The following is a 25,384-nucleotide window of genomic DNA, read 5'->3' as shown; positions in this document are numbered from 1 at the left end:
CTTGTTTCTTAAAAAGAAGTGTTTTATTTCCGTTTTAACAAAGCCCAATACAGATTTGAAGCAAAACTAGGGAACACTGGTAAATCTCAATCCAATCATCATGTCTGGGACACCCACAAAAAGATGAGCTTCAAATTAAAAAAAAAAAAAAAAAAAGACACCTAAAATAATCGTAAAGCCCAGAATTGGGGCAAAGAAAATGATGATGCATGTTGTCCAGGAACTATAAAAAAATATTTTTCACAATTAGAAACAAAAAGTTCATGCCAGCAGCTGATGGGGAGGTAAATAAAATTCTTCTAGTAAAATAAATGTCAGATCTAATATCCATGACGTCCGTTAACAGCTTTGAAAGAACCAATAAAACCTAAGATAAATGACAGTTACTATCAATACGCTAAAATTTAATCTTGGGTGAGTCATCTGTTCAAATACATCTAACACACATTTTATACTACTCAGCTGTTTGTACAGTAGCTTGTTCATGCTGCACAACAGTCCTGCCATGAGGGGGGCTGAGAAGAAAACGCAAGAAACCAAGTGTTTCGGTCGTCTTTCCTCTCAGAACAGATGTCAGATATCACTGTTTTTAAGCCTGTTTGTACACGATGAGCTTTTTTTTTCCTTCACAAAGAGAAGTCGTGAGAATTAAGTCAAAGTTGACATCTGAAAATGGAGGCGATAATCTAAATAACACTAACAACTAATTGATCAAAGCTACATTAAACAGTCTAACTTGGCTCGACTGTGAGTACATTTTGGGATCTAAATTTAACGGCAGGTAGAAACACATCTGTTATTAACGGCAGATCTGATTTGTAACGTTTCACATCACGAAGGCTTAACGGGGGCCACAAGTCGGTAGTTCTGGGAGCAATGACGCACACAAAAGCACCATTTAAAATATTTTTCGCCAATTACTACCAGTCCACTGAGTCGATGCATGTACCATTTAAATCATGGACAGTTAAAGCAAGAATGAAGACGGGGGAAGAAAATGTAGCTGAGGCTTAATGCTTCTGCTTTAAGGATTCCACTGGCACATGTTGTCCTTTGAAATCTGAAATAACAGACAGATCTGAAATGAGCTGATCCACCCATGTAAACACAGTGATTTTCTGATACAGAAAAATACTAAGTGGACAATGTATATTGATCTTTAATAACATCCATCAGTTGAAAACACCAGTCTGCTTTGCTATAGTCTCATGTGGGAACATATATATTTTATAACAAAATAAATCTATACTGTTGTTTTCGTGGTGATGGCTGACGACGGTCGTACAATCCCATCATCCCATTCTCTGAGTTCTCGAACTTTCTTTGTCCGTCTCAACAAAGAACTGCGTGTAGCTCGGTAAGAAATAGTGACTGAAGCAGCTCAAATACTCAAAAGGCTCTGCCTGAGAAGAACATTAGTTTGAAGCAAAAGAAAGACTAATAAAATACTCATCTTTTCCATCTTTATACCAGTTGTTAAAGTAATTTATAATAAAGTGTATGTTGCTATTATTATCTTTTAAAATGTTTTACTGTATCTCGGCATTTTGACACAAAATATCCTCTTGGATATTTACACAGGAAAAGATACTTTTCAAGCAATAAAACAAGCTTATATTGTGGGTCGCGACAGAATAAAACACAATTCTGAAGAAATAATGGAGAAAGAATTGCATAGCAGATCAGAATAGAACTAAACAGGAACTGATCCTTTTTGGTATGGTGCACTTTGATTCATGACTTTGCACATTTTCACATATGTACATGAAATAGTGAGTCCATTCATAGTTTCACCTGCCCACAGTAAAGATCAAGTTTACTTCTGCACTACAATGCTCGACAGTGAGAAGGCAGGACGCAGACGTCTCGTCCTCTCTGCTCTTCTGATAAAAGTCCATAGGAGTCTTTTTCAAAAAAAAAATTAAACTTTGTTTAAAAAGTGCCATTTTGCTACATTAATCAGCTGACCAGAGGTCTGCTACTGAACACTTAACACAAGCAAATGTGTTACACGGCCCCCCGACGTCACAGTTTCCTGATTCTATGAGTTTTGGTCACATGGACAATCACACACACACACACACACTCACGTACACAGAAACACTTGTGCAGAAACACACACACACACACACAGATGACGTGAAAGGAAAAAAAAGGGAAACAAAAGTGGAAAAACAAGGTTGTGGCCGGTGGGTACAGTTCCATTTGAAGAGTTTATCTGCTGCGATTAGACATTCCCGGCTGGTAAAGCTTTGAAAAAGAACAAGCACCATTAGGAAAAGGCCTCAGATGTCCTCTGCTGGGGGAGAGTTCAGCAGTTTCCGCTTGATTCTGTGCTCCCACAAAAAGCAAAAAGAGAAAGAAATCTACATTCAGACTCGCCTCAGGCTCGTGGTCAGGCAAAGTCACTGAAATGTTTCAGGCTTTATTGCGTCTCTTCCTTGGATTTCATGTCTGAGTTCGGCGAACAGAGCCTCCTTTTGATCGTGGAGTCTGAGGACGTGTATCTCCTACTCCAGCGAGGCCTTTTCTTGTGTCCGTGTGGGTACGTCCGGGTCCTCACCGTCTCTGCTGGGCATAGACCGGGTACGCTAGCGTCACATTCAGAGAGTCATTGTGCTGGACCAAAGACGTGTGCTGGTAGTGAAGTACGAGTTCTTTTAACGAGCTGTACAGGTTGTACGGCTCGGCGAAGCCATAACCTGAGGGGGTCTTGTTGATGACGCAGTGCTTCACCTCACCGTCCACGCTGCAAAGAGAGGACAATGGTCACAGCTTGTTCTGTGTGTGCAGGCAATAACAGTGTTCTTTGCTTCATTATCGACTAAAACCTTGTCCGGTGACACGGCATTTGCTTTTTAAAGCGTTAAATCTCTTTCTAATGCGCTTTCAAAGTAAATGAGTCCTTGTTTAGTGCAACAAAAAAAAAAAACCTGTCCAAACGTTTTCTGAAGCTAATGAGGCTTCAGCAGTCTGAGTTACACAAATCAAAACTTTGTCTTTTTAGTATAAAACTTCCTCTTTGACAGTGCTTCCCTGTTTACTAACAACTAGAGAATTCTGGACTGTAACTTTGGAGCTTATCCACGTGATCTGTCTAACTGTTAGCTTCAGATAAACTCAGGAATACGTCATAACATCTTCAGATAAACACTGAAAGCGCAGAAGGAGGAGATCTTACTGTTGGAACAGAGTACAGCATGTAAAGCCTGTTTCAGTGCTCATGTGTGCAGCTGAACACTGTGCTCTGCTTTCTTTTAAGACAACTTAAAGAGAACTCCACAGGCTGATACGTACACAACGCTGCAGGCGTAGCATCCTGCTTTGCTGCTGTCTCGAACCAGGAATGTTCCGTCTCTCTTGCCCTGGAGGAGAGCCTCCGCCTGTAGTCGGTTCATGTTGCCCAGTTTCCAGGAGCGCTCATCGTGATGAGGAAGGTCTTCATCATCGTCCACCATAGAATATTGACTAAGGAAACAGAGACATTGGTGTGAGCTGTGAGGCAAAGCCATGTGCGTTTCTGTGTCGTGTTAATTTGAATTTAAAATAGACGCTCACTCTTCTGTGTTCTCGTTCTTGATTCCGAGCCACTCGTTGAGTTTCTTCTGCCTGACTCCCTTCTGGGTCAACCACCTGCAGGAGAGAGACCACGTGGACGTTAGAAACCAGGGCAGACCCACTTTGAGTTTCTCCAGAGGGAAGCTTCACGTTTAAGGAGCAGCCGCGGCGCCGCTGGAGTGTCGTACTTACATGAGGTACTGGTCTCTGGTCTTGCGGAGTTGGATGAGGTCTGGCTTGATGCTGTTCATCCTCTTGTCGATCTCTCTGTAGTCTGCCGCCTGTTTCTTCAGATCCTCCTCCAGTCGCCGCTTGCTGTCAACGATTTCGCTAATCCGGGACTTTAGCTTCTCGTAGTTGCCCATGATCCTGAAAGCAGCCGTGAGGTGTGACTGAGTTTTGAGCATAACTAAACTTCTGTCACCTGCTGCTGTTGCTTCTTCTACGAGTCATGTGTAGAACTGTTGTGTATTCTTACCTCTGGATCTCCTTGTCGTTGCCTTCTCTCCTGAATTTCTCGATATACTCCTTGCTGTACCGCTCCTGTGTTTGGCATTGCTCCTCGAATATCTTTATAGTTTCATTAAACGCCTCAATAGCTGTCCGTTTCATTTGGATTTCCTGGAAGCAGAGGCCCAGTGTTAGTGTCCGTTGTGCAAATACTGCAGTGGAGTTAATCGTGGTTTGATCTGGTGGTACTCACTTGTGACGTTCTGGTGTACTCTTCATACAGACGGTCGTACTCTTTGTTCTTCTCCTGGTACTGCTGGTGGTACTCGCAGAGCTTCCTCCCCACAGCTTCAATGTTGTCTTCTTTCACCACCTGATCCTGAGAAGAGATGCAAAGTTGCAGTTAAACTGCTCGAACGTAAAGAGTTTTAAATGTGGATGTTTGGACTGAGGCGCCGTCTAACCTGCTGGTGTTTGGAGACTGGATAGAGCAGCTTGACGTCTAGCTTGGGGTTGTACTGCGCCAGTGACTCGTTGCGATAGTGGTTGATGAGCTCCACAACAGAGCTGAAGGTCAGTGGGTCTGAGAAGCCGTACTTCCCATCCCGATGGAATATCTTAATGAGCTTGTTGTTTCCTCCTTTCCTGTAAGAAAAAGACGTCGCGACAAATCTGGTTAAACTCGGTGCCAAAAGCAGATAAAACCGATTTTAAGGTGAAAGGACCGAGGAGCTTACCTCAGAGTCAGAGTGTAGTCTCCGTGCATCTTTGTGGAGGCGTCTCGCACCAAAAACGTACCATCTGCGGTGTCCCTCAGTTTCTCATTGACCTCCTCCCTTGAGATGTCTCCCCAGTACCATTCGGCGTCTTGCAGAGCCATGTTGTTGTTCATACCGTTGTTAGTCACAGATGTGGGCTTGGGTGGCTTCGGAGGTAGAGCTGCGAGGACGAGAGGAGCGGAGACAGAATGTAAATGAATGTGCAGCGATGTGATTGGAGCCCGAGTGTGTTTCTGGCTTCTTAGTGGGACTGAAAACATTTATTTGTCCTTCTTTAAAGCTGCAGAACCAAATTTGAGATCCCCCACACTGATTGAATTTTATTCAAATCATGTCAAGACAATCAGGCGTTTTGTAGATTAGAGAATTAAACACTCGCGCGCTCTGACTGTCTCACTCTTTTTTTTCCTATTGATTAAATAGGGCTGAAAAATGCGGGCGCTCTCCGACAGGGAGGGGGTTAACGGCGAGGCAGTGGGAGGGGAAATGAAGCATGAGTCAGGGAGAATACATTTCATTCAAGAAAAAGAGATATCTATTAATATTCCCAGCTCCAAATACAGCAGAGTAGCCTTATGTTTTCATGCATCCATCATGAGCACTGTTCCACCAGCAGGATTATGGATTTCTTTCAATAGGAAAGCAGGAAAACCAAAGTTAAAAATGTATGTAGCACACCTAATGCAAATACCCAGCTGACCACAGATTCCCCTTCATGGTTTTGCCCCCAGCGTTAATGTTAAATAAACAAAATCTGACGGATCATTATCATTAAATCCTGAAATCTGCTTTTCCTGTGGCAGCTTTAAGGCAGCACTAAGAGTCTGATTTGCATTGCGGCTGTGGGGATTTTCTTAAGTGATGGAGACACATCAACATTTTAACTGCTGCTGAGGCGCTGAACAGAAATCTTCAATCAAATCTGCAGTGGCTGCTCTCAAGCTGACACTCGCTGTGGCAGAGCTAAGGTTATTTTTAACCCACAAATCTACACTGCTTTGTTCACCCCCCCTCTGCATTAACAGCCTTTCTGCTACAACGGACCTTGTCGGACTGAGCTCATTGAGACCGCCAGCTCCGTTCACTGTTGCCAGACAATTACACTTGTGACATGGCAGAAAATGCAGAGGTTTCCTATCTGTGCAAAATGCAGCCCAGCTATTTAACCACAGCACGTGGTTTCTGCTGCACACATCAGCCTTCCAACAGGATCGCATTTCTTCACCAGATGACTAGAGATTTCTAATTCTTAAAACCACTCACGTGGACAATCCAGTCTTAACAGCTTTGCAATAGCTCACATTTCTCCAGAAACACAGCTTGCATATTTGACTGTGTGCAAAGTCTCCCTACAGAGGCACAATTAACTGTTTTTGATACAACCACCTAAACATCCATTTGAAAAACCATTAAGGGCAGCCTGCTCAGTAACGTGTTACATCACTTACCACAGCCAATCACAAGGGGGGTCTGTCACCAGCCACTCCTGCATCTTTCATTTCCTGAGAGCGATGAGGTCATTCTGAAAGCCCGTTACCTTTTACCTCCCTGCTTCAATTCTTTACAACACTGCAGCTACACAGAAAACTGAAACAGCTCATGATTCTCTCTGCAGCCTCCAGCATTGTGTCCTAGCATAACATCCTTGCGCCCATCTTAAAATCAGATGTGAGGCATCTCTCCACTAGCAGAGGGGGAAGAAGGGACCAGCAGCCTGTTCCATGCTTTTCCTTCTGTCATCCTCTCTCTCTCTCTCTCTCTCCCTCTCTGCCGAGCGTGGCCACTCGCTCTCCTGCAGGTTGCTCGGCCCCTCCTCTCTGCGTGTGTCGTGCGGAGGTTTAGTCCGTCCCACTGCTGGCACTCAGACAAAGCCAGCTCTGCTGCAGCAGCACGTACGCAGCTAAATTATAATGCTTGGCCCGGTCAGCGGCACCCAGAGCTCTAAAATACGCCTGTAATCCCACAGCGTGACACTCGGCATGACAGAGATAGCTCCCTTGATTTCCTGAGTGAAATTAAAATAGACCTGGTTCTTGGTAAGGTATGAGGGTTCAAGTGGAACACAGCCATTGTCCCTCTAGGATCAACTGAAAAACTCTGAAGAAGTAACAAGACCGATCACATTAACTACAAATCAGCATATTCAAATCAGTGACTTAATGTCTGTGACTTAAACATCTTTCTTTAAGAACTGTAAGGAAAATCCAGCATATAAAATTATTGTCAGTAAAGTTTAAGATACTTAATTTAACACAAACTTGCCTGTTGGGAATGTTTAAGGCCTCTTTGAACATTAAGTCCAAACTAAAAATCTTTGCTGAACTCTTTCTGAATGATTCATTAACTTGTTCTTATCTGCAAGAGAGAGTTCATATCTAAAGAGCCTGAGCAGCAGCCTTAGGCAGAACTGTTCGCTGACAGCTACGACTGGAGGCTTAAAGAAAACAAAAACTTCTTCTTCTTGTTCTGATCTTTTCTTAAGCTCTGGTATTTGTATCTTATTCTACCCATGTGGCCCCTTTCCTCAAACAGCCTGAGGGCTGAAGCAGAAGAAAGATACTGTTCCACTTTTGCAAGGTTTTTTTTTTTTTTTTTTAAAAAGATGCATAACATCAAACTTACGTTGCAAGTTGTGCATGTTTTGGTGAGTCAACAATCTCTTCTCTGTAGCTTCTCTTTTATTCCGAAAAGGTAAATTAAATCCAACAGAGTTACTCTCAAGTCCTCCAGTAAAGCTCCATTTCATAGTTCAGGCCACTGAGAAGCTGGATGTGGCTTTTTTTTTTTTTATTCTTAAAAAGGTTACAGCTTTTTGTGCTTCTTAATGAAATCCAGGTAATCCGCTTGGCGTGAGGCAGGTGCAACATGCGACTGTCTTGCTGACTGACTGCTCAGTTTCTGCTGTGAGCGTGGTAAAAGGCTGAGTCTCTCCCTCTCTCCCTCTCTCCCTCTCTCTGTGCTGTGCGAGGCTGCGGCCTGCTTGCGAGGAGGCAGATAGTTAATGATTAGCGGTAGCTGCTCTGGTGTCAGTGCTGCCTGTTCTGAAAGCAGCCACTCGTGCCAGCTGCGTGTGTGTGCGTGTCTCTCTCTCTCTCTCTCTCTCTCTGTTTGTAAAGGAGGAGGCAGGGGGTGTTCAGTCTTATGATTAACTTGCAAAGTTTCAAATATTTGCTGAGCTGGGCACTTTGAGGCAGGGAGGACATGTGGAGATCCAGGCGGAGGGAGGGGTTGGGGGAGAGTGGCCCGAGAAACTGGAAGCAGCCCTCAGTTAACAAGAAGTGCTCTGTGGAGCAGGCCGACTTTCCAGCCAACCAAATCTAAGTGGGCCTTTTGTCGCTTACTTAAAATAGGTACGCAGTAACTGGGAGGAGGCACGCAGACACACACACACACACACACACACGGGTCATTCACAGAAACACATGTACAAAGTGAGCTCTCTCTTCTTGTGACGCTGCTGTTCTCTCCGAGACAGGTGACTGAAACTACTTTGGCACAACTGAATTTTGTTGTATGTTTGACCGGATTGTGTGTTTATGTATGTATGAGTGTGAAAAGACCTAAAAAGTGTTTCAGGCTTTGTGTCTTGCCCGCCTGCCTGGCCGCCCTTCAATCCATCCATCCCACTGCCAAAGTGCTCCCGCAGGTGCAAATTACTGACAGCTGAGAGTGGCCCATGCACAGGAACATTATAAATAGCCCTAACAGGTAATAAAATGTTTAAACAGCCACAGCCAGTCCTGGGCCTCTGGGCCAGCCTACGACTGTGCTTTTAACTAGCACTGTAAAAACATAACTGTTCCACGCAATGAACTGCACTCTCACACCACCAGACTGGCTTCATCTATGCAGACCACCACCGCACCAGCCATGAACACTGACTTTGTGAAAAATACCAAAATGTCAATCAAGATCTTAACAGCGGTCGGTCTTCTTCATAGCCACATATGTTGAAGAGAAATTCACAAGTTCACTGTGTTCAGGGCACTCCCTTTTAAAAAGTATGTTCTGACAACTATTGTAATACTACCTGCACCCAACTAGTTTCTAAAGAAACCATTTGCCATATCATTACCCAAAAGCAGACTCTGACTTCCTCTGCAGCTGAAGCCCTGATTCACACTGTGCCTGTTTCACTGTTAGGTAACACAGATCACCAGGAAGTGTGTTACAGTTCAAACACTTGTATCCACTGACCAGCGCGTGATAAAGTAGTACTTTACTTGCTTACAATGTAAGTATTTACCTCCACAGCATACTAAAACTGCTGCAGTTGCAAGTCTCAACGCCTTTCTTCAAGCTATTAATAGTTTGTGTCTCAGGGTGCTCAGTTCATGTTCTGCAGCATTTTAGTCCCTGCAGAACATACATCCATGTTCTGCATTCAATAGCAATGCAGCACTAGATTCTTTTCCAAATAATGCTAAATTGTAGTGCATTTTTTTAAAAATAAAATGAATAGTATTCTACACTGTGATGAGCACCCAAACGTATAAAAACTTTGCGGATGACGGAAGTCAAAAATGAAGTCGTTAACTACCTGGAGCTGACTGACTTTCACTCCATTCGCTGGTCACCAGAACCTCAATGATCTTGATGTGCGCATCCAAGCTGGGTTCACAACTGTAGGGGGGGAAAAAAAAGGCACGTTAAATGAAAGTCAGTGCTTTACAGCCCAGGTGACTGCTGCTCTGGCTGCTTTGTGCTGCTTTCAATCTGATGGTGATTCAGGCTTAGCTACTTTAATTGCGCAGCACAGCTGGTAAGTAGAAAAGCTCCAACCTATATCCGTGTACAGCTGAAACCCGTGAGTGCCTGACAGACTGCGCTCTGACTGTGTGTAAGTGTGTGTGTGTGTGTGTGTGTGCTTGCCTGAATGCGAGTCTGTGTCTCAGTGTTGCATGACCAAGCCTGCACACTTGTCTTGTCTGCTGCCTGGGTGTCTATCTTTGACAGAGTATGTGGCAGCGCGACATGATCCGGCTGCTCTGACACTCACCTGGTGGCCTGTTGTCTGAAGAACACGGGGCTGAAGATCTCGCCAAGGGCTCGGGCGCTGAGCAGGTTCTTGGAGCCGTTTTGGCACACTCTAGCGAAATGCCTTAGCAGACAGTGGAGCGCCAGCCAGTATTGGGGAGGCAGGCTCGGGGTGCTGGCGATGTGACGCAGCAGCTGGGCGCATTCCTCAGGATTCACCACCTCTGTTGAAACAGATGAGAACAGCCCGGAGGCCAGCGAGACCGATGTGAAAAACTGAGCCTGCGTTTAAGCCTTCCTCAGTCGAAGAGGAGCATCAAATGAAGAATGTTTCTTCAAACGATGAACAGATGGAAAAAAAGCGTCATGTGCAGTTAGGTTTGGAAACCGCAGAGAGATTGTGTGGTTGACAATGAGTGTAAGGTACACTGGCAGGTGATTGGCTGCTTAGAGATGCTAGAGATAAACTTTCAGGCTTGTTTTAGTTCCTATTAACCACAGATATCCTGTTTCTGGCCTTGTGACAGCAAGAGAATGCAAGAGCTTCAGAACAGCGTGGGGTGTGAGAATTATGTCTGTGTTTGCAACAGTGAAAGCAAGACAGACAGAAACTTAAGAAAAAGTTAAGAGAAAGTGACAAAATATACTGATTATATACTTTATGGGTAGAGTATTAAAAAAAAAAGCATGGTAAGCCCACAAATGTAATATATATAGATATATATATATATATATATATATAAATATAAAAGTCATCTTTGTGGGTAAAAAGGGTACTGATGACGTCTTGTGGTTTTGTGTTCAGAGTACTGAATGTTCAATAGCAGGGCACGGGTGCATTACGCCAGCACATAAAGAAATGATCACTGAATCTGTTTGTGCTCACCTTTGGCTGTGTGGACCATCTGAGCATATACTGCAGTGGGGACGATGGGCTGTGGGAGATCCTGCAGGTACCTGCGCAGACCGTCACACAGGATTGGAAGTTCTAACTGATCCAGGTCCGCTGAAGGAGGATCTGCAGATCAAAACAACACAAAGATACAAGCTTAAATACGAAAACTCCTCACTGCACAAAATAATGTTTAATGTTTAATTACAGGCTCTGCAAAACTATGTTGTGCAATAAAGCCTTCACAACACATCTAATGACCCTTTCTGTTCTTTTTGTATATGCATATCTTTACTTCTGTTACTCATCACAACCTACGTCAAGTCATTTCTTTGGGTCCCTCTTTGCTATATTTGTCTCCTTCACTCAGTTATTGTAAGTGTACAGGCTGATCAAAAAAAAAAAAAGATCTACTCACCACAATCAAAATACTGTCTGACTTCAAGTCCACCGCCAGCAGTAAATGTTCGATATAAAGTGGGGTTTTCCAGACCTGCAAATAATCAGAAAGACACAAATGATTACGGGAATGGACTGACTAAACTAATACCACATAATCACAGAAAACACACTAAAGTGGTCAGTGTTAAGAGGCTAATTGAAAACTCAAGTGCAGTCGCATGTCAGGGTGCGTGGTGTGACATTCCCTCGGTCAAGCTCACCTTTCCTCTCAATAGCTTCCAGCAGTCTAGCCAGCATGGGTGGAGTGGTCTCTGGGGGGGAAAACTGCTCCGTCAAGTCCAGCAGACAGAAGCCTGGAGGGGATAACAACAGACTGTCAACCAAGGTGATTTTTAAAAGGATGAAAAATGGCCTCCTGCTATCAATTCTCTGCCTTGTGATACCTGTTCTGACACACGTTGAATAAGTTAGGAAGCTGTGTGACTGAAATCCTCTACATACACCATGAAAAAGGCACAAATGCATTGATATAAAGCTGCCGGTGGAATGGATCATGAGTCATGCATCTATGGTTAAAGTTTAATCACAGACTATAGTAAAAAAACAAGGTGTCAAAGATTTCAATGACAATGTAGGTTTTAGCAGAAGAGCTGAAATGTATTTCATATTTTCATGACAAATCAATCTTCCAGAATATTTTCTAGATTTGTCAATTTTTTCAGACATTTTTCACTATTTTCTAGGATAACAAAGAAAAGCAGCAACATCTACAAGTTGCGAAGCTGGAACTTCGCAATGTTTGGTATTTTTTACCTGAAAAATGACATATGAAATGTCTTCAAGACATGGCTACAGGACTTTCACAGTTTATTCTAAAGCATTCCTTTGATGATTGACTGCAAATAATGATGAAAGAACTCTATTCTTTGGGGTAAATTCCATTTTAGCGCCTCAATAGAAGTGAAAGTAATGAAAGAGGGAACTCTTCACGCCTAAGAACAATGTTTCTCTCATGTCCAAAATGCATAAATATCTTCCATAGTGTGAAAATACATAAGTGCTTTGTTTGAATGGTGACACAAGCATGACAAAGAGAATCAGTTGTCTCATCCTTCTGGCTGTTTTGATAATGCAGTGGCTCTAAGGGGATTTCACTCTGCCTGTTTCTTCTTAAGGTCAAGTGGTGACAATGAATGGGTTCATTTTATAAGAAAATTTAGGTGAGTTCCATGTCATATTTGCAAATTCTGCGAAGCCAAAAACAGAAAGTAAATGTGGCCCATACAGAAACTAAATGGTCTGCTAGTCATCAGAAGTTCACGTGACATGAAATGGCTGCGTTTCATTTCAACCAGCAAAGGTTGATTAGGTGCATGACTTACAAACTACTGAGACCTTCAAAGCAAGCAGGAACGAGACCAAAGACTCGCCTTCAAAAGTAAAAGGGGAGTATTTACAACAGACAGGAGGTGCTGAGCACTAAAGTTGGGGTTTGGTGGACCGGGGAACTAAGCAAATACCCTGTGATATGAGGTAAGCCAGGTCAGAGTTTTTTAAAATTATTTTTCCTTCAGAACTTTGCATCCAGGTGTGGACATGAAAGGATGGAGGGGTTGGCAGGGATTTTATTTGGATTTGCAAAGGCATATTTTGAAAAGGCACTTTCCTGAAAGGCTCATCTGTTCAACACAGAGTCTGCAGTTTCAAAATGCTGAGAAAGTATGAATGGAACCCTTTCTAGTAACCATATTTTTCTTTCTTTCTAGCTTAAAAAACATTATAATTTTTTTGAATCAGGCATTAAAGCGGGCATCTACTGGTCTTCATTGATGCATGCATACTAGTCATTACCAAGGAACCACCCTCTTCCACCAAAGAGTGTTCAATCAGGCAAATAATCAGCCACTTTATCCCAATCCACATCCTCTTTGGCCAGCGGAGCACACAGGCTGGCATGTTGCGTGTGAAGGAACTGGCTTACCAAAGTCCTTCTAACCACAGAACACACAAAACTCCATGTTGGACAACTGGGTCATCTGGAAGACATTATTGGAACTGCAGAGTGGGAGGGGGGTTTTCTCAGAAGCAGTGAACTCTGAGATGGAACACCAGAGTTTCCCTAAATAGAGATTGAGACACGCAGTGCCGCCATCGCACACCTTGGAAGTGTAACCTTTCTCCCAGACAAGATATTTAACACGGCTGCCATTCTACAGCCAACCTTTTTCTGAGAAACTCAATTGACAACCTTAGGTTAAATTTAAACCCCCAACCCACCCACCCAGTGTTCATATCTCTGAAAATTACCCCACTGCAACAATGCTGTATGGGCTAGTTTTGTTTAAGATAGCATCTCTGACAAACTCAGGTCTATATTGGATGTTTTAAATGCCACGTTTAGTGAATAGTTAACACTCACATCTATTAGGAATAAACAGCAACAAAGGGTTTCACAGCATCTGCCTCGCTCCAGTAGCTTGAGGATAACCCCTATGACAAGATGTTCAAAGCAATCCAAAGGTTTGTGTTTATTTACTCATGATCTGTGGCTGGCCTATGAGTGACACTGGGCAGGCTGGAGATTTAGTTGCTTCTTGGTACTGTCAACGACGCGATAGTTTCAGCACCAATGGGATTGTATCAAGTAGCAAACGAAATATGACAGAAATGTTTGGAGCTATCAGTGATGATTTCTGAGATGCCTTGGCACGAGATCAAACGATCAACATGCCCCTACTGGCAACAGCTTGTTACCATGGAAACACATAAACACACACATTTAAAAAAAAAACAAAAATTAAGTTTATCTTTGAATTACTGCAACAGCAATAGCACAATGTACTACCACTGTCTAGCTCTGTTTAGAGCAGCTGAGGGGCTGCATGCATCACGAGACTATGCTCCAATGTTCAATGAAAGTTGGTTTCTGTGGCAACTTGGGAAAGGAGAGTGAGGAGACAGGGGCCCCTTGGACATGTCTCTGCAGGCCTGCATGTTTGGCAGACATTCTCGTGATATCCCAAAAGGCCTCAGCCAGTCAGTAGTCAGTTAGTCAACCGCAGGTTGAGGAAATCGATGCAGCTGCCACTGGTGCTGCTGTGGTGTGGGGGACAATCTCCCCGGCTGAAACGGTATGTCTGAACCGAACAAACTGCAGACTGTGGGCAGGACAGGGCTGGGGCACCACGGACACACTAAAGATAGCACACACTTTGGATAAATTTAGAGAGCCGACTCAAGTAACCAGCATTTTCAGGTTATACCATTTCTTCTTGTCTGGAAAGGTCTTGCTGAGGCACGCCAGTAAAAATTAATAACCCACGGAAAGTACATCAGACCACACCACACGTGACAGCACATTTATAGAGCAATGGGTGCATTAGAGCCTAATACAACATGCATTATAGAAACAATAGGGAGGTATACAGGTGGATTGTCTGAAGGGTGCAGCTGATGAGCTAAAAAAAAACAACTCATTACTCATTAAAATATTTCTAAATGAAGCTCTAACATGCTTGTACTCTAAGTCAATCAATGATGAAGCTTTAAGCTGAAGTAAGTAAAAAAAAAGCAGGCAATGTCTCCTCCTGCAGGGTGGAAGACGCAGTGCAAAAGCTGAGCAACAGCCAATGAGGAGACTGTTGCTACAGCCTGACAATTAACCCTATAGAGAGCAGACGGTCAATGAATCACAAGACCTGCACAGACAACCACCGGTTCCTGGTGTGCAATTCAGTATTCTACCAGGCCACATGGCAACACAGAGAGTAATTACTCCCTGAAGACTATTTTACACTTCATTCACATTTGTGTTGCATTTGCAGAGCACCACTCTCAGAAATGCTTAATCTGTTTTAAATTAAATTAAGATTAAAAGTTAGAGAGATAAGAGGCTGTAATGCCTGGACAGACACTGACACATTGTTCAGTATTGGCTACAACATTTAAGCATTGACTTTAATGAAAATGTTGTTGCTTTGTCACGTCATTTTAATTTCTATGGTCTGATCTATGCAAACAGCCACCAGAGGAGCACCAGATCAAATGATTTTATTTACAAGTAGAGCATGTGGAAAGGTTTAGTGGTGTCCAGTATTTCCCCTGAGCCCTGGCAAATTGTGAGTAATTTACTGGCACAAATAAAATTATCTGTCAATCTGATGTGAGAGATGCAAAATATGTAAAATCACACTGGTGGCAGGGTTAAATTACTTCTGTAATTTGCTTAATAACTTGATTTATATATGAGCACTTTAAGTTGTATCAAAGGGATCGTTGTTAAAAAGATGTGTAACTGCAATGAGGGCTCTACACTAAAACAGTGTCCTGTAACTGCTTTCTTTTTTTCTGTAGTCTATCAGTCAGTGGATACTGAGAAGTGCCAGAAGGCTCTTAAGTGAAGTAATTAAGTAATTGCTTCTATTCTTAATCAAACTAACCTGCATTATGACCCATACTTGGAAAAGAATTTCCTAGTCGAAAATAACTGAGGCTTTTCAAAAGGAGCCAACGATCTATCTTGTTCAAAGTATTATGTAATGCCACACCTCCACAGCATGGGGCTGACATACACCACCCAGCTACACCAGCTAGTCCACCTCGTCTCCCTCCCTATTTAAAGCATCACAAATTTGAAATCTCTCTCCTGTTCCCCTTGACTTTGCGTTTATCTCTAATCTCACCTCTGTCTTATAGCACCACTTCTTCAAGTCAGTCTGTCTCTCTGCCTTATTCTCTCTCCTTCTTAATCCTGTGAGCAGACATGCTCTGACTCTAGTAAAGAAGATTTGCCAATTCAGACTTCAGTCTCTGCACACAATCAAGTAATGAAACAGTTATGCACGCTTTCATGCACACAATTCCAGACAAGTCTTACTGGATTCATAGACTAATGCAGTTTGGAGGGAAAAAAATCTAATTAAAAAGTTGATTTTATTGAGCCCTGAAATTTCATTACTTCTTTTTTCACATCACTGAATAGCAAAAATTTTTACAAGAAAAATGGGCTTAATTACAGCAGCTGAGGTTGTGTCACGATTTCTTTTTCACTATTTTACACAGAGGAGGATTTGAGGATTTGCACCATGTCTTCGTCTTAGTGATTCTTAACCGAACATCTTGGTCGGAAAACACAAGACATTTAAACATGGCACCTGGAGTTTTTGGGAGAATTTCATGGACATTTCTCACCGTTTTCTAACATTTTATGGGCAGTGATTAATCGACAATGAAAAGAACCATTAGCTTATTAGTGGGTGCTTATTGCACATTGCTGGGAAGTTTCTACCACAATGACGACCACAGAAAAACTAATAAGCAACCCATCATATTCTAAGAAGTGAAACATGTCTAGGGGATAACGGAAAGATGGCAGACATTTAATAAGGACTCTTCTGTGACCCGGTCCAGTGTTGGAAACTATGACAAGCCTAAAATATGTTTAAATCCAGCTTGAGCCTGACGTTGGCAGGTAGTGGATTTATCGCCGTCACTATCCTCACATCCGATTAATGCTGGCGACATGACAGGCTAATGTCAAGCAACTGAAACAAACTAAACAGATTTTACCATAGTAGAAATTCAACACCTAGTAATAATATACAAATTCAAAATGTCAAATTAACCTAAATTCAAAATTAGCCTCATGGCAGCAGCATGTACCCTGATAACAATGACAGTGTAAAACAGCAATCGCTGGGGTCCTTTTCAGTGTGCAACCATTTATTGTCCAGTTGCATTGTGCACCAAGTTACTGCAATCAGCACTTAGCACAATACTGATTCATCACAAAGCTACAAATCAGTCTACCATGCAGTCTGTGCGCACCCCTCCACCAAAGAAGCGCCAACACATTCCTGGCCCCAGCTGCCTTTAGCCCCACAGAGGATCACTACATCAGAGCAACCTATAACGTTAGAAAATGTTCATTCTGCCACTGACTGGATGGATTCACTGATATGTGACCGTCCTTTGTTGGGTGGGAAGAAAAAACGAGAAATGCGTGAATGAAATGAAGCCAAAAGTCAAGTTGCTACATGCCCAATTTAAGAAAGAAGTGAATTCTTAGCAGAGAAAACCTGACAGTACTGACAGAGAGGGTGTTCAATACAGCAGATGTCAGCCTAAATGTCAGTACTAAAGAGGCCCAGAGAAGGAGAGCAACATTATCTCAATCTCCAGCTATGCAGAGTTCTCTCCTTGCAAACTGTCTCCTTTGTATAGCCTGCTCTATTCCTTCTTTTATGAAGAAAAAAGTAAATTACCTCAGCACAGATGTCAACTGCACAAATATGATCCAACAGGATCATTACCAGTCAAATACTCACCTTTTTGTATTTAGTGTTAATGAAAAAGTCCATTTGTTTACATAAAATAATCTTTTTTCATATTAAACAGAGAGGTTTATATTGTTTGATTATTATTAGAGATGATCAACTCCAGTGTCAGTTAAATTAAACTAGCTAGCCATGCAATGCAGTGTTAGTTACATGACAACCGAAAATTTAAAGATAAGCCTCAGACGAGCGAGAGGAGATGTCTGATGGCATCAAATATTTCCTTTAACAAGTCTGGGCATGTAGGCTCAACCTTGTGAGGGCATGTGGAGTAACGAGCAGTCTTATCTCAAACATTTGGAAGACCGTTTACTCAGACTGGCTGTAGGAGGATAAAGAACCATAAAACATACAAAACAGCGGACATTTAAACATGCAATCTTAATGTCCGACATGGTCACTAAACAACGGACAACATACTGCAAAAGTGCAAGAAGTCACATAATGATTCAAGCAGCTCATTGTTATTCAGCACACTGCTTGTGCCGATACTATACATTAACTGTGTTAAGAAACATAACGTTTTCATTGAATTTGAGAAATTGTGGATTTTTGAGTGGGAAATACATTTCAACAAGTGTGGGGCTTTAGTCTCCAAGTTCCTTTGACACATGTATATTCTCTCAACTGAGAGGCCCAGAAAAGGAGCAACACTTTAATGTTTTTTTTTTTTAAAAAAAGGCTGAGAGCTGGAATGAGGCGCAACAGTTTCCCAGCCCTGCCCTCTTCTCTTTCTCTTACCCTCTCCACATCTGCTGCACTCATGTAAACCCCTGTGGCTCAGAGAGGAGAGGCCCCTTCCCAAGCCTCCATTCTCCACCTCTTTTCCCCCTGCCTGTAGGAACTATCAAAACATTAAAAGGAGGAGGGGGAGGAAGAAGAAAAAAAGCTGAGGAGTAGGAGGAAGGGAGCGAGATCCCTTGGTGGTGGGCAATAAATCACACTCTGGGAGCAGCGAGAGCCCTGCCTCCATCCCAGAGCCCTCAGCCCCTCTTCAAAGCCCCCTTGAGCATGCAGAGCCCGGGTCCTTCACAAGGCCCCCCTGCACACCCTGTGCTTGCTGCAGCCCCTCTATCAAGCCCCCAGCTCTGCTCCAGTCCTGATCCTTTTGCACACTATCCCTTGCACCGACTGTTTGGAAAGCTCGAGGGCTCTCTTTCCCCTACCCACAACCTCAGGGCCCCTTCCCTCCCCCCTCTCTGCATCTCTTACAGCCCAGGACACAGAGACTTTTCTTCTCCCGGTGCTACATTCACACTCGCTCCAGGCTCAGCACTGCCACTCAACCACAACACAGCCATTCAACACATGCCCCCCTTCATACAGCTCCTCGCTCACCCTGCAAACCGCAGCAAAGTATTTCACCATCGTACCACAAAAGCAGAAACTAGAAACCTGGCAGTTACAGCTGCTCTTTAGGTCTTTAAAAAGATGCAAGTTTTAATTGCAGTTCATGTTTATGTGCATGCCTGAGCTCTAACGCCAATTCAGATTTCAAGGGGTAATTTTGATAGAAGTTCACAGAACTAGTCAGTGTTCACATAGACAAGTAGAAACACACTAAATACATTGTACTTCATATTACTACTGTGAGGCAATAGGCTTTTTATTGCCTTTAGATGCCACGTAAAACCCTTCAAGAGAGTTGGCTTAACCGCATTAAATGAAGAGCATCAAGCCCTCTTTTAGTAAAGTAAAATAAAAGACGGATTTCATTTCATCGCATTCGATTCATCGCATTTAGCCTAGCTTTGCACTAAATTGGGGTAACACGGCTAGCCTGTCAAAACTGCAAAAAAAAGCTTCTAATAGCAGTATGTTGAAATCAGGCATTGTGATTTAAGCTTTTGAGCTAAAATATTTCTTGACCAAGAACTGCTAGAGGCTGCAAGCAGTATCTGAAAAATCTTGAGCTCCAGGGGGTGTTGCTAAAATAATCATAACCCTATCATGTACAAAAGGGCCTCGTTGTTCTCCCCAGACTTTCAGAGGGGGAGCCATTTGCCCTAATCACCAGTATAGTGTGATCTAATCATCTTTCTCAATACTGCTCAGGGAATTATAGCCCCTTAAGATGTGGCATTGTGGAGAAACACAGATGATATCCACTGGTAACATATGGCTGGCACAAGATGTTCGGGTATTCTATAGCCTGGATGCAGGCCAGCGCCATTGTCCTCTGGGACTGAGCTTGGTTCACATTCAGTGCAGCTGTACGGCGACTGCAACAGTTTTTTGCAAAATCAGCATCTTTCTCACACTTTGTCCAGCTGAATCCAAATCTCTGATCACCATCAAGTGGATGACCGTGAAAAGCTTGAGGAGGCCATTTATATCCCTCTCCCACTGTTATCATGTGACCAAAATCCTTTTTTTAAGTCATGTGATAAAAACTGAACAATTTCCACGACAACTGAAAAACTCCATTCGTTGATTGAGGTCACAAGATGTTGCCGAAAGCCAAGTGAACACCTAAAAAAAACGTAGTGAAAGGACCTCACAGTAAGAATTTTTCTCAAACAATTGACTAACTGTTCAAATTTCATGTTTCGTTCTTTCATCTTTCATCATTTATCTTTACGCAACCAAACTGGCACAAACTGAAATTCGAAACGTGACTAACACTATGAATTCACCCCTAATTCACTTCAATCCACGGTAAAAGGTGAAAAAATTATTCTGCAGGAAACGTGACTCAGCGCTTTCCTTTGCACCAACGACATGTGATAGCCATGAATAAAACCTTTATGACAATAGACAAGCTTGATCAGTATTCACTGAAACCAATCAACGTTTTTTTTCTGCACCTGAATTATCAATGAGTTATTAGAGCTGCAATGATAATTCAGTTAATCTATTAGTAGATTGGCGGAAAATCATTCTGCAACAAATTCACATTCATTTCATAGGAAAAAATGGCAAAATCTCGCTGGTTTCAGCTTCTAAAAAGGCAATATTTTGTGATTTTACACACCTATGACAGTAAACTGAGTATTTTTGGTTTTTTGCCTAATGTTCCCCATTTGAAATGTTTGCCCGTGTTATGGGACCATGTGACGGACATTTTGCACTTTTTTCTGACATTTTACAAACCAAACGATTGAAAATAATGTTGGTTGATGCCCTACAGCAGAGTAGCTGAAAACCAAGCATGCAAACAGTGTTGACTTTAACTTTAAACACAACCCATTCCAATATTATCATATTATTCTTGTGTTTTTCTGGTTCTTGTATTATTGCTGCAATGTTGAAGAGTCAAAACCCAATAATTCTACTCTCTTTTTTACCTGTATAATGGGATGTAACAATAAAGGAATCTTGAATCTACTTGTTTTGCAGTTATGTATACACAGTTCTATATAAACTCACCTTGCTCTGAGTCAGAGTCTGCCTCCGTCTTGAAGGAGCCTGGTGCTACAGGTAAGGGTCTGAGGGGCCTTGGCTTGGGCGTGGGGGGAGAGATCCACTTCTTTCCAATGAACTCTACATATGTCCCAGGGAAGTCCCCTTTTTCCTGAGTGGTTTCGTTGAAGCCTGGCAGCCAGCCAATCTCATCTGGCCTCTGTTCCAGCCCATCAGTGTACCCAAGAGCCACCAGAGCTCCTTTGCTTACCAACAGTATATCCCCCACATGCAGATCAATGTCCTCCTCCCTCTCCTTCTTGTAGTCATACAGAGCTCTGTACTGATATCCCTCAGCGCTCATTTTGATCACTTGGTGTGCAGATGTTCTTTTGGAAGTTGAGCTTCAACCAGCAAAGTTACTTTTCAGGTTTCTCTGATTATGTGTTTAGTCCAGGCGCACATTTGCTAGTTCAAATCGTCGTGGGTGTACACTTCCAAGAAAAATTGTTCTTTGAAGACAACAGTATCTAGCTCGTCTTCATTCTTTCACAGTTTCTGTCTCGTCTGACTGATTTCCAGTTCCCTTGGCGTGTTCCCTCGCAGTATGCACCCATCAATAATTGGCCTGCAGCTGTGTTCTTGAGAATGCTATCCAGACCTGTAAGATGAGAGTGGAGGCCGTTTGCAACACATTGCATAAGACAATTACAGTGTCAAATACTGCACAAAGCTCGGGTGTGAACCAAGTGTACAAAATAAGGTTAAGGGTTTATTGCCCATATTAAGAATATCAAATACAGACCTGTAGAAATGCCATGGAGTTTTACTGTGTGTGCAGAATTTTTATATAGTGAGCCTACTTACTTAATACTGCATGCTTTAACTCACTTATTTATAACTTACACACATTCTGATGGTTTTTAGTATTTAAGCACTTGTTTTATACTATATTATTAACAGTATACTACATCTATACATGCTACATGCCAAGCTGGTGGCAGATCATATTACATTTGCTTTGAAAAAGAAGCTTTGCAGTGTTTTTAATGAACTGCAACACTGAGTCCTTTAATTACCCATCTTTATTTTCATCATTTAGCCCTTTATGGTCCCATTGCACCACTATTTCTGGCTTATTCTTATCTACTGGGTACACAAATCACCATCCAAAGAGAAAATAACTCCCTGATTTGCAGTTTTTTGATCATCCCAGCCAACATATGGCTGCTAACCTTAACATTATCCGTGACAGCTTACATCCACGCTGCTGCACAGCTAAACAGCACCATCCTACATGAGTTAACTTTTGTTAGCAGCAAACTTGTGGAGGTGGAACACATTTGCACGCTGTTCTAGTAAAGTTTTAAAGAAAGTAACGTAGTAACTTAACGTTACAGTGTCTGAAAAAACTGTCGAGGGGAGCAGGATGGTTAGCTAAGTTAGCTAGCTTGCTAACATGATTGACTGGTGTTAATTAGTTAGCTATCCGCTGGAAGTCATTACGATAAGAGTTTACTACAAGTTTACGTTGTGTGTCGCCTTTTATAAAGAGAAATAAACAACTAGGTAAAGATAAACTAGAATATTATGGGACATAGTAGAATAGACACGACAGAAAACCTGAAAGTAACTTTTTTTTAAAGTTTGACCTGCTAGCTAACCGCCGTCATGGACATGTAACGACCAAACCGGTAGACATTAAACGTTTTAATTAAGTAGTTTTTAACATTTGCTGGATGAGTGAGCGGGCTGGGACAGCAGTAAGGTTTCCTACCGAGTGTACATGGATCCACAGGCGAATCCAACGAGTCCTCTTCCTTCCACTTCGTTAAACTTCAGAGTTGCTGGGTGTAATCAACAAAAAGCGACCCTACGCGAATCATTTAGCAGCACGGCTAAAAACAAACACACACACACGCACAAAAAAAAATCCTCGCTAGCGTTTAAATCCGGTTTAACGAGCAGAACAAACTGTTACAACCCACGCAGGCTGTCCACATAACGGCACGGCTTCCCCGTCCTGAACAAACGCTCCCTTGAACGTCGCCTCTGCGGCCAACAAGGGGCGAGACAAAGCACGGCCTCTGATTGGTCCGTGTCTCCATCAATCAGCAACGTCACTCAATCAGACCAATCAGGCTCTTCTTAATGTCGGACACGCCCCCGTCATGTACTCTTGCACGCAACATGACATGAAACACCTATGGAAATTACATAACTTCTGCACGCTAACCTCACGCTAACCAGGGTCCTTTTGGTTTTTATTATCTCCATCTGTTCTTGAACTTTACGGGGATTATTCTCACAGCTTTATCGCTCAAAGTAACGAGGGCAATGTAAAGATCCCACCTCACACTGTGTGAGAAACTCTGCAGAGGATATCAGAGGCACAAAAAGGAGGAATGGAGGAATATTCCTGATTTCTTTGTTTTCTAATTCTATAAAGTCTCACATTGTGGAAAATATAAGAATATCCATAACAGAACACAGCAAGAAGTTAAACATGAAAAGAGGTTTTCCTGTAACAGCCAGTACAGCCGGTAACAATGTTTCAGGTTATTTATGAACTCCATGGTTTTTGTCCTGTTTTTGTTTTGATAAATTATTCCACACTCTCAGTGTGGGAGATGCCAAACTCTCACAGGAGTCACCATCTGAGGCACATGACTGTGAATGTGGGTGGCCTAATTATGGTAGGGAAAGAGGGCTGGCTTGCAGAAATCCCCTATCAAGTATAAACCCGACTGTCCCGGCTGTGCTAAAAGAGGCTGTAAGCAGATTTGTACAAGGGTAGGCCCCTTTGAGCGTTGTGCAGTCATACAGGCATCAGGTGCCATCACTCCTGCAGAAAGAGGAAGGCGTTTAGTAACAGGACAATTGGTGATGTTGAAATACGAGGAACTTTACAATGCTGTTGTGGTGCATTGGGAAACGTACACAAGATAATCGTTTGATATCTTAATTTGAGTCACGTAATTGATTTTCCAACCCCCCAAAAAATGCAGAAATGATGGAATTTTCGTCTACCTCATTATCTGCTGACTGCATTTCTTTCTATCTTTACTCCAGTTATGTGCTTGTATCGACAAACACATAACTAGACCCAACTGTATCTAGCAGATAGCCGCTGAATTTTATTGTCAGGGTTTATATTTCTGCTGAACATGATGAAAATTAATATTTAAACCACCAGACCATATAATCCCCGACTCTGCCAGCACCACACCTCACCCCCCTGATTACATAGCCAGGCTCTGGTGACCCATCTGCTGCGCTGCAGATACCCAAACTACACCCCTGGCCTCCCTGTACCACACAACATTTACTGGACTGGACTTTGTTTGTAGTTTCTAACAGACATTTCAGGGTGACACATAAAACAGAAGTATACCATACTTCCCAAAAACTCTGTTTGGCTCCATGAGAAGCAAGTTGGTGAGGTTAAACAAAAGGTTGTTCTGCAATCAGAAAGTTACTCATTAAGTGCTTTCTTCCATAACAGACAAGTGCATGACTAAATTTAGCACCGGTGCTTTCATAAAGTCCTGAACCTAACTTGGAAGCAACTTATTGAACTTTATTTCATTTTCATACGACATGCAGGCGTAAGAATTTTTTAGACTCTGACATTTCCATTTATTCTCAATTATGCTGTTGGTTGTTATCGTGAATTATTTGTCTTTGTACTGCACATGTAGTACATAGAGCTATTATTTATATTCTATTATTAATCAGAAGTTGTTTGCATGTTTTGTGCAGGGCTAAGAAGCTTTCAATGCAAACTAAACCAGCGTCCATCTGTGACATGCTGCACATTCTCCCATACATTCCACGTACTGGGAAGCTGAGCACTGGATTTGTTTATGCTGAGAATATTTTGTGGTCATGCTTCCTTTTGTATTCTTTAGCATAAATTGTGAGAGGAAATGTGCACTTAAGCTAGCAGTATACTATAACTGCATAAGCAAGGACTCTGAAGGCAGTTTCAGCTCTCAGTAAACCTCCAATATACAACTGTCAACTGATGTGCAGCATCATTAAAGGTCCAATCAGAACATTTTTTCACAATTTAAAGTAAAGTTATATTCACAAATTCTATTTATGCTTGAATCGGAGATAAAAGTTTAGTCCTGATCCTGTTCAAAAAAGCAGTTTAGCTGATTTCACTGAATAAAAATGGACCTTAAAGGAAAAGTTTGACACTTTTTGGCTTATTCGCTTTCTTCTGCAACACATGGCTTTTATACAGAACTATTTTGTTTTTAATGTAAGATAAGATAAGATGCACCTTTATTTATCCCCCAAGGGGGAAATTCTCATTACACAACAGCTACATCAGAATCGAAGAAAAAGGAGATAAAAAAAATTGAGAATTAAAAAATAAAAATACAAATATAGAAATGTACAAAATAAAATATAGTGCAATATACAATCTGAAAGAAATATACAAAGTGTCCACAGGTAGTGCAAAGCACTGCACCATGTACTGCAACCTAGAGTGTTTTTCCTTGTAGAAATCTTAATAAATGACTATAAATTACCATAATTTAGTAGGTTACTTGAATAACTCACTAGATAAGCACTTTTAGTTGACATACATGTCATTGAACAGCACTTGAGGTCCACCATACTGCGAGACCACTCCA

General features: G+C 42.2%; 1 protein-coding gene across 1 annotated transcript; it reads right to left on the bottom strand.

Annotated features, from left to right (window-relative positions):
• Position 1: 1 nt before the first annotated feature.
• pik3r1 (phosphoinositide-3-kinase, regulatory subunit 1 (alpha)) lies at positions 2–22,639 on the bottom strand. The gene is made up of 15 exons (XM_070850015.1): positions 22,513–22,639; positions 20,763–21,396; positions 11,319–11,411; positions 11,075–11,149; positions 10,651–10,782; positions 9,787–9,988; positions 9,328–9,410; positions 4,746–4,947; positions 4,473–4,653; positions 4,262–4,387; positions 4,037–4,179; positions 3,751–3,927; positions 3,559–3,633; positions 3,298–3,468; positions 2–2,749 (listed from the first exon to the last, which is right to left on the bottom strand). The coding sequence occupies exons 2-15, from the start codon at positions 21,097–21,099 to the stop codon at positions 2,560–2,562; spliced, it is 2,187 nt and encodes a 728-aa protein (XP_070706116.1). The 5' UTR covers positions 21,100–21,396; positions 22,513–22,639; the 3' UTR covers positions 2–2,559.
• Between the last annotated feature and the right edge of the window lie 2,745 nt (positions 22,640–25,384).

The sequence above is a fragment of the Pempheris klunzingeri genome, chromosome 19 (assembly GCF_042242105.1).
Source record: "Pempheris klunzingeri isolate RE-2024b chromosome 19, fPemKlu1.hap1, whole genome shotgun sequence".
Classification (NCBI taxonomy): domain Eukaryota; kingdom Metazoa; phylum Chordata; class Actinopteri; order Acropomatiformes; family Pempheridae; genus Pempheris; species Pempheris klunzingeri.
The sequence above is the reverse complement of the archived record's forward strand: the minus strand, read 5'-3'. Positions and strand labels throughout refer to the sequence as shown.

What these genes read in the sequence shown, in the direction of transcription:
- pik3r1 (XM_070850015.1), bottom strand. Translation starts at nt 21,099, where the DNA reads ATGAGCGCTGAGGGATATCAGTACAGAGCTCTGTATGACTACAAGAAG. An exon ending in AGACTCTGACTCAGAGCAAG is followed by an intron (nt 11,412 to 20,762) that starts GTGAGTTTATAT and finishes TATCCCCTCCAG; the next exon opens with GCTTCTGTCTGCTGGACTTG. An exon ending in CAGACAGTATTTTGATTGTG is followed by an intron (nt 10,783 to 11,074) that starts GTGAGTAGATCT and finishes TTTGATCTGCAG; the next exon opens with ATCCTCCTTCAGCGGACCTG.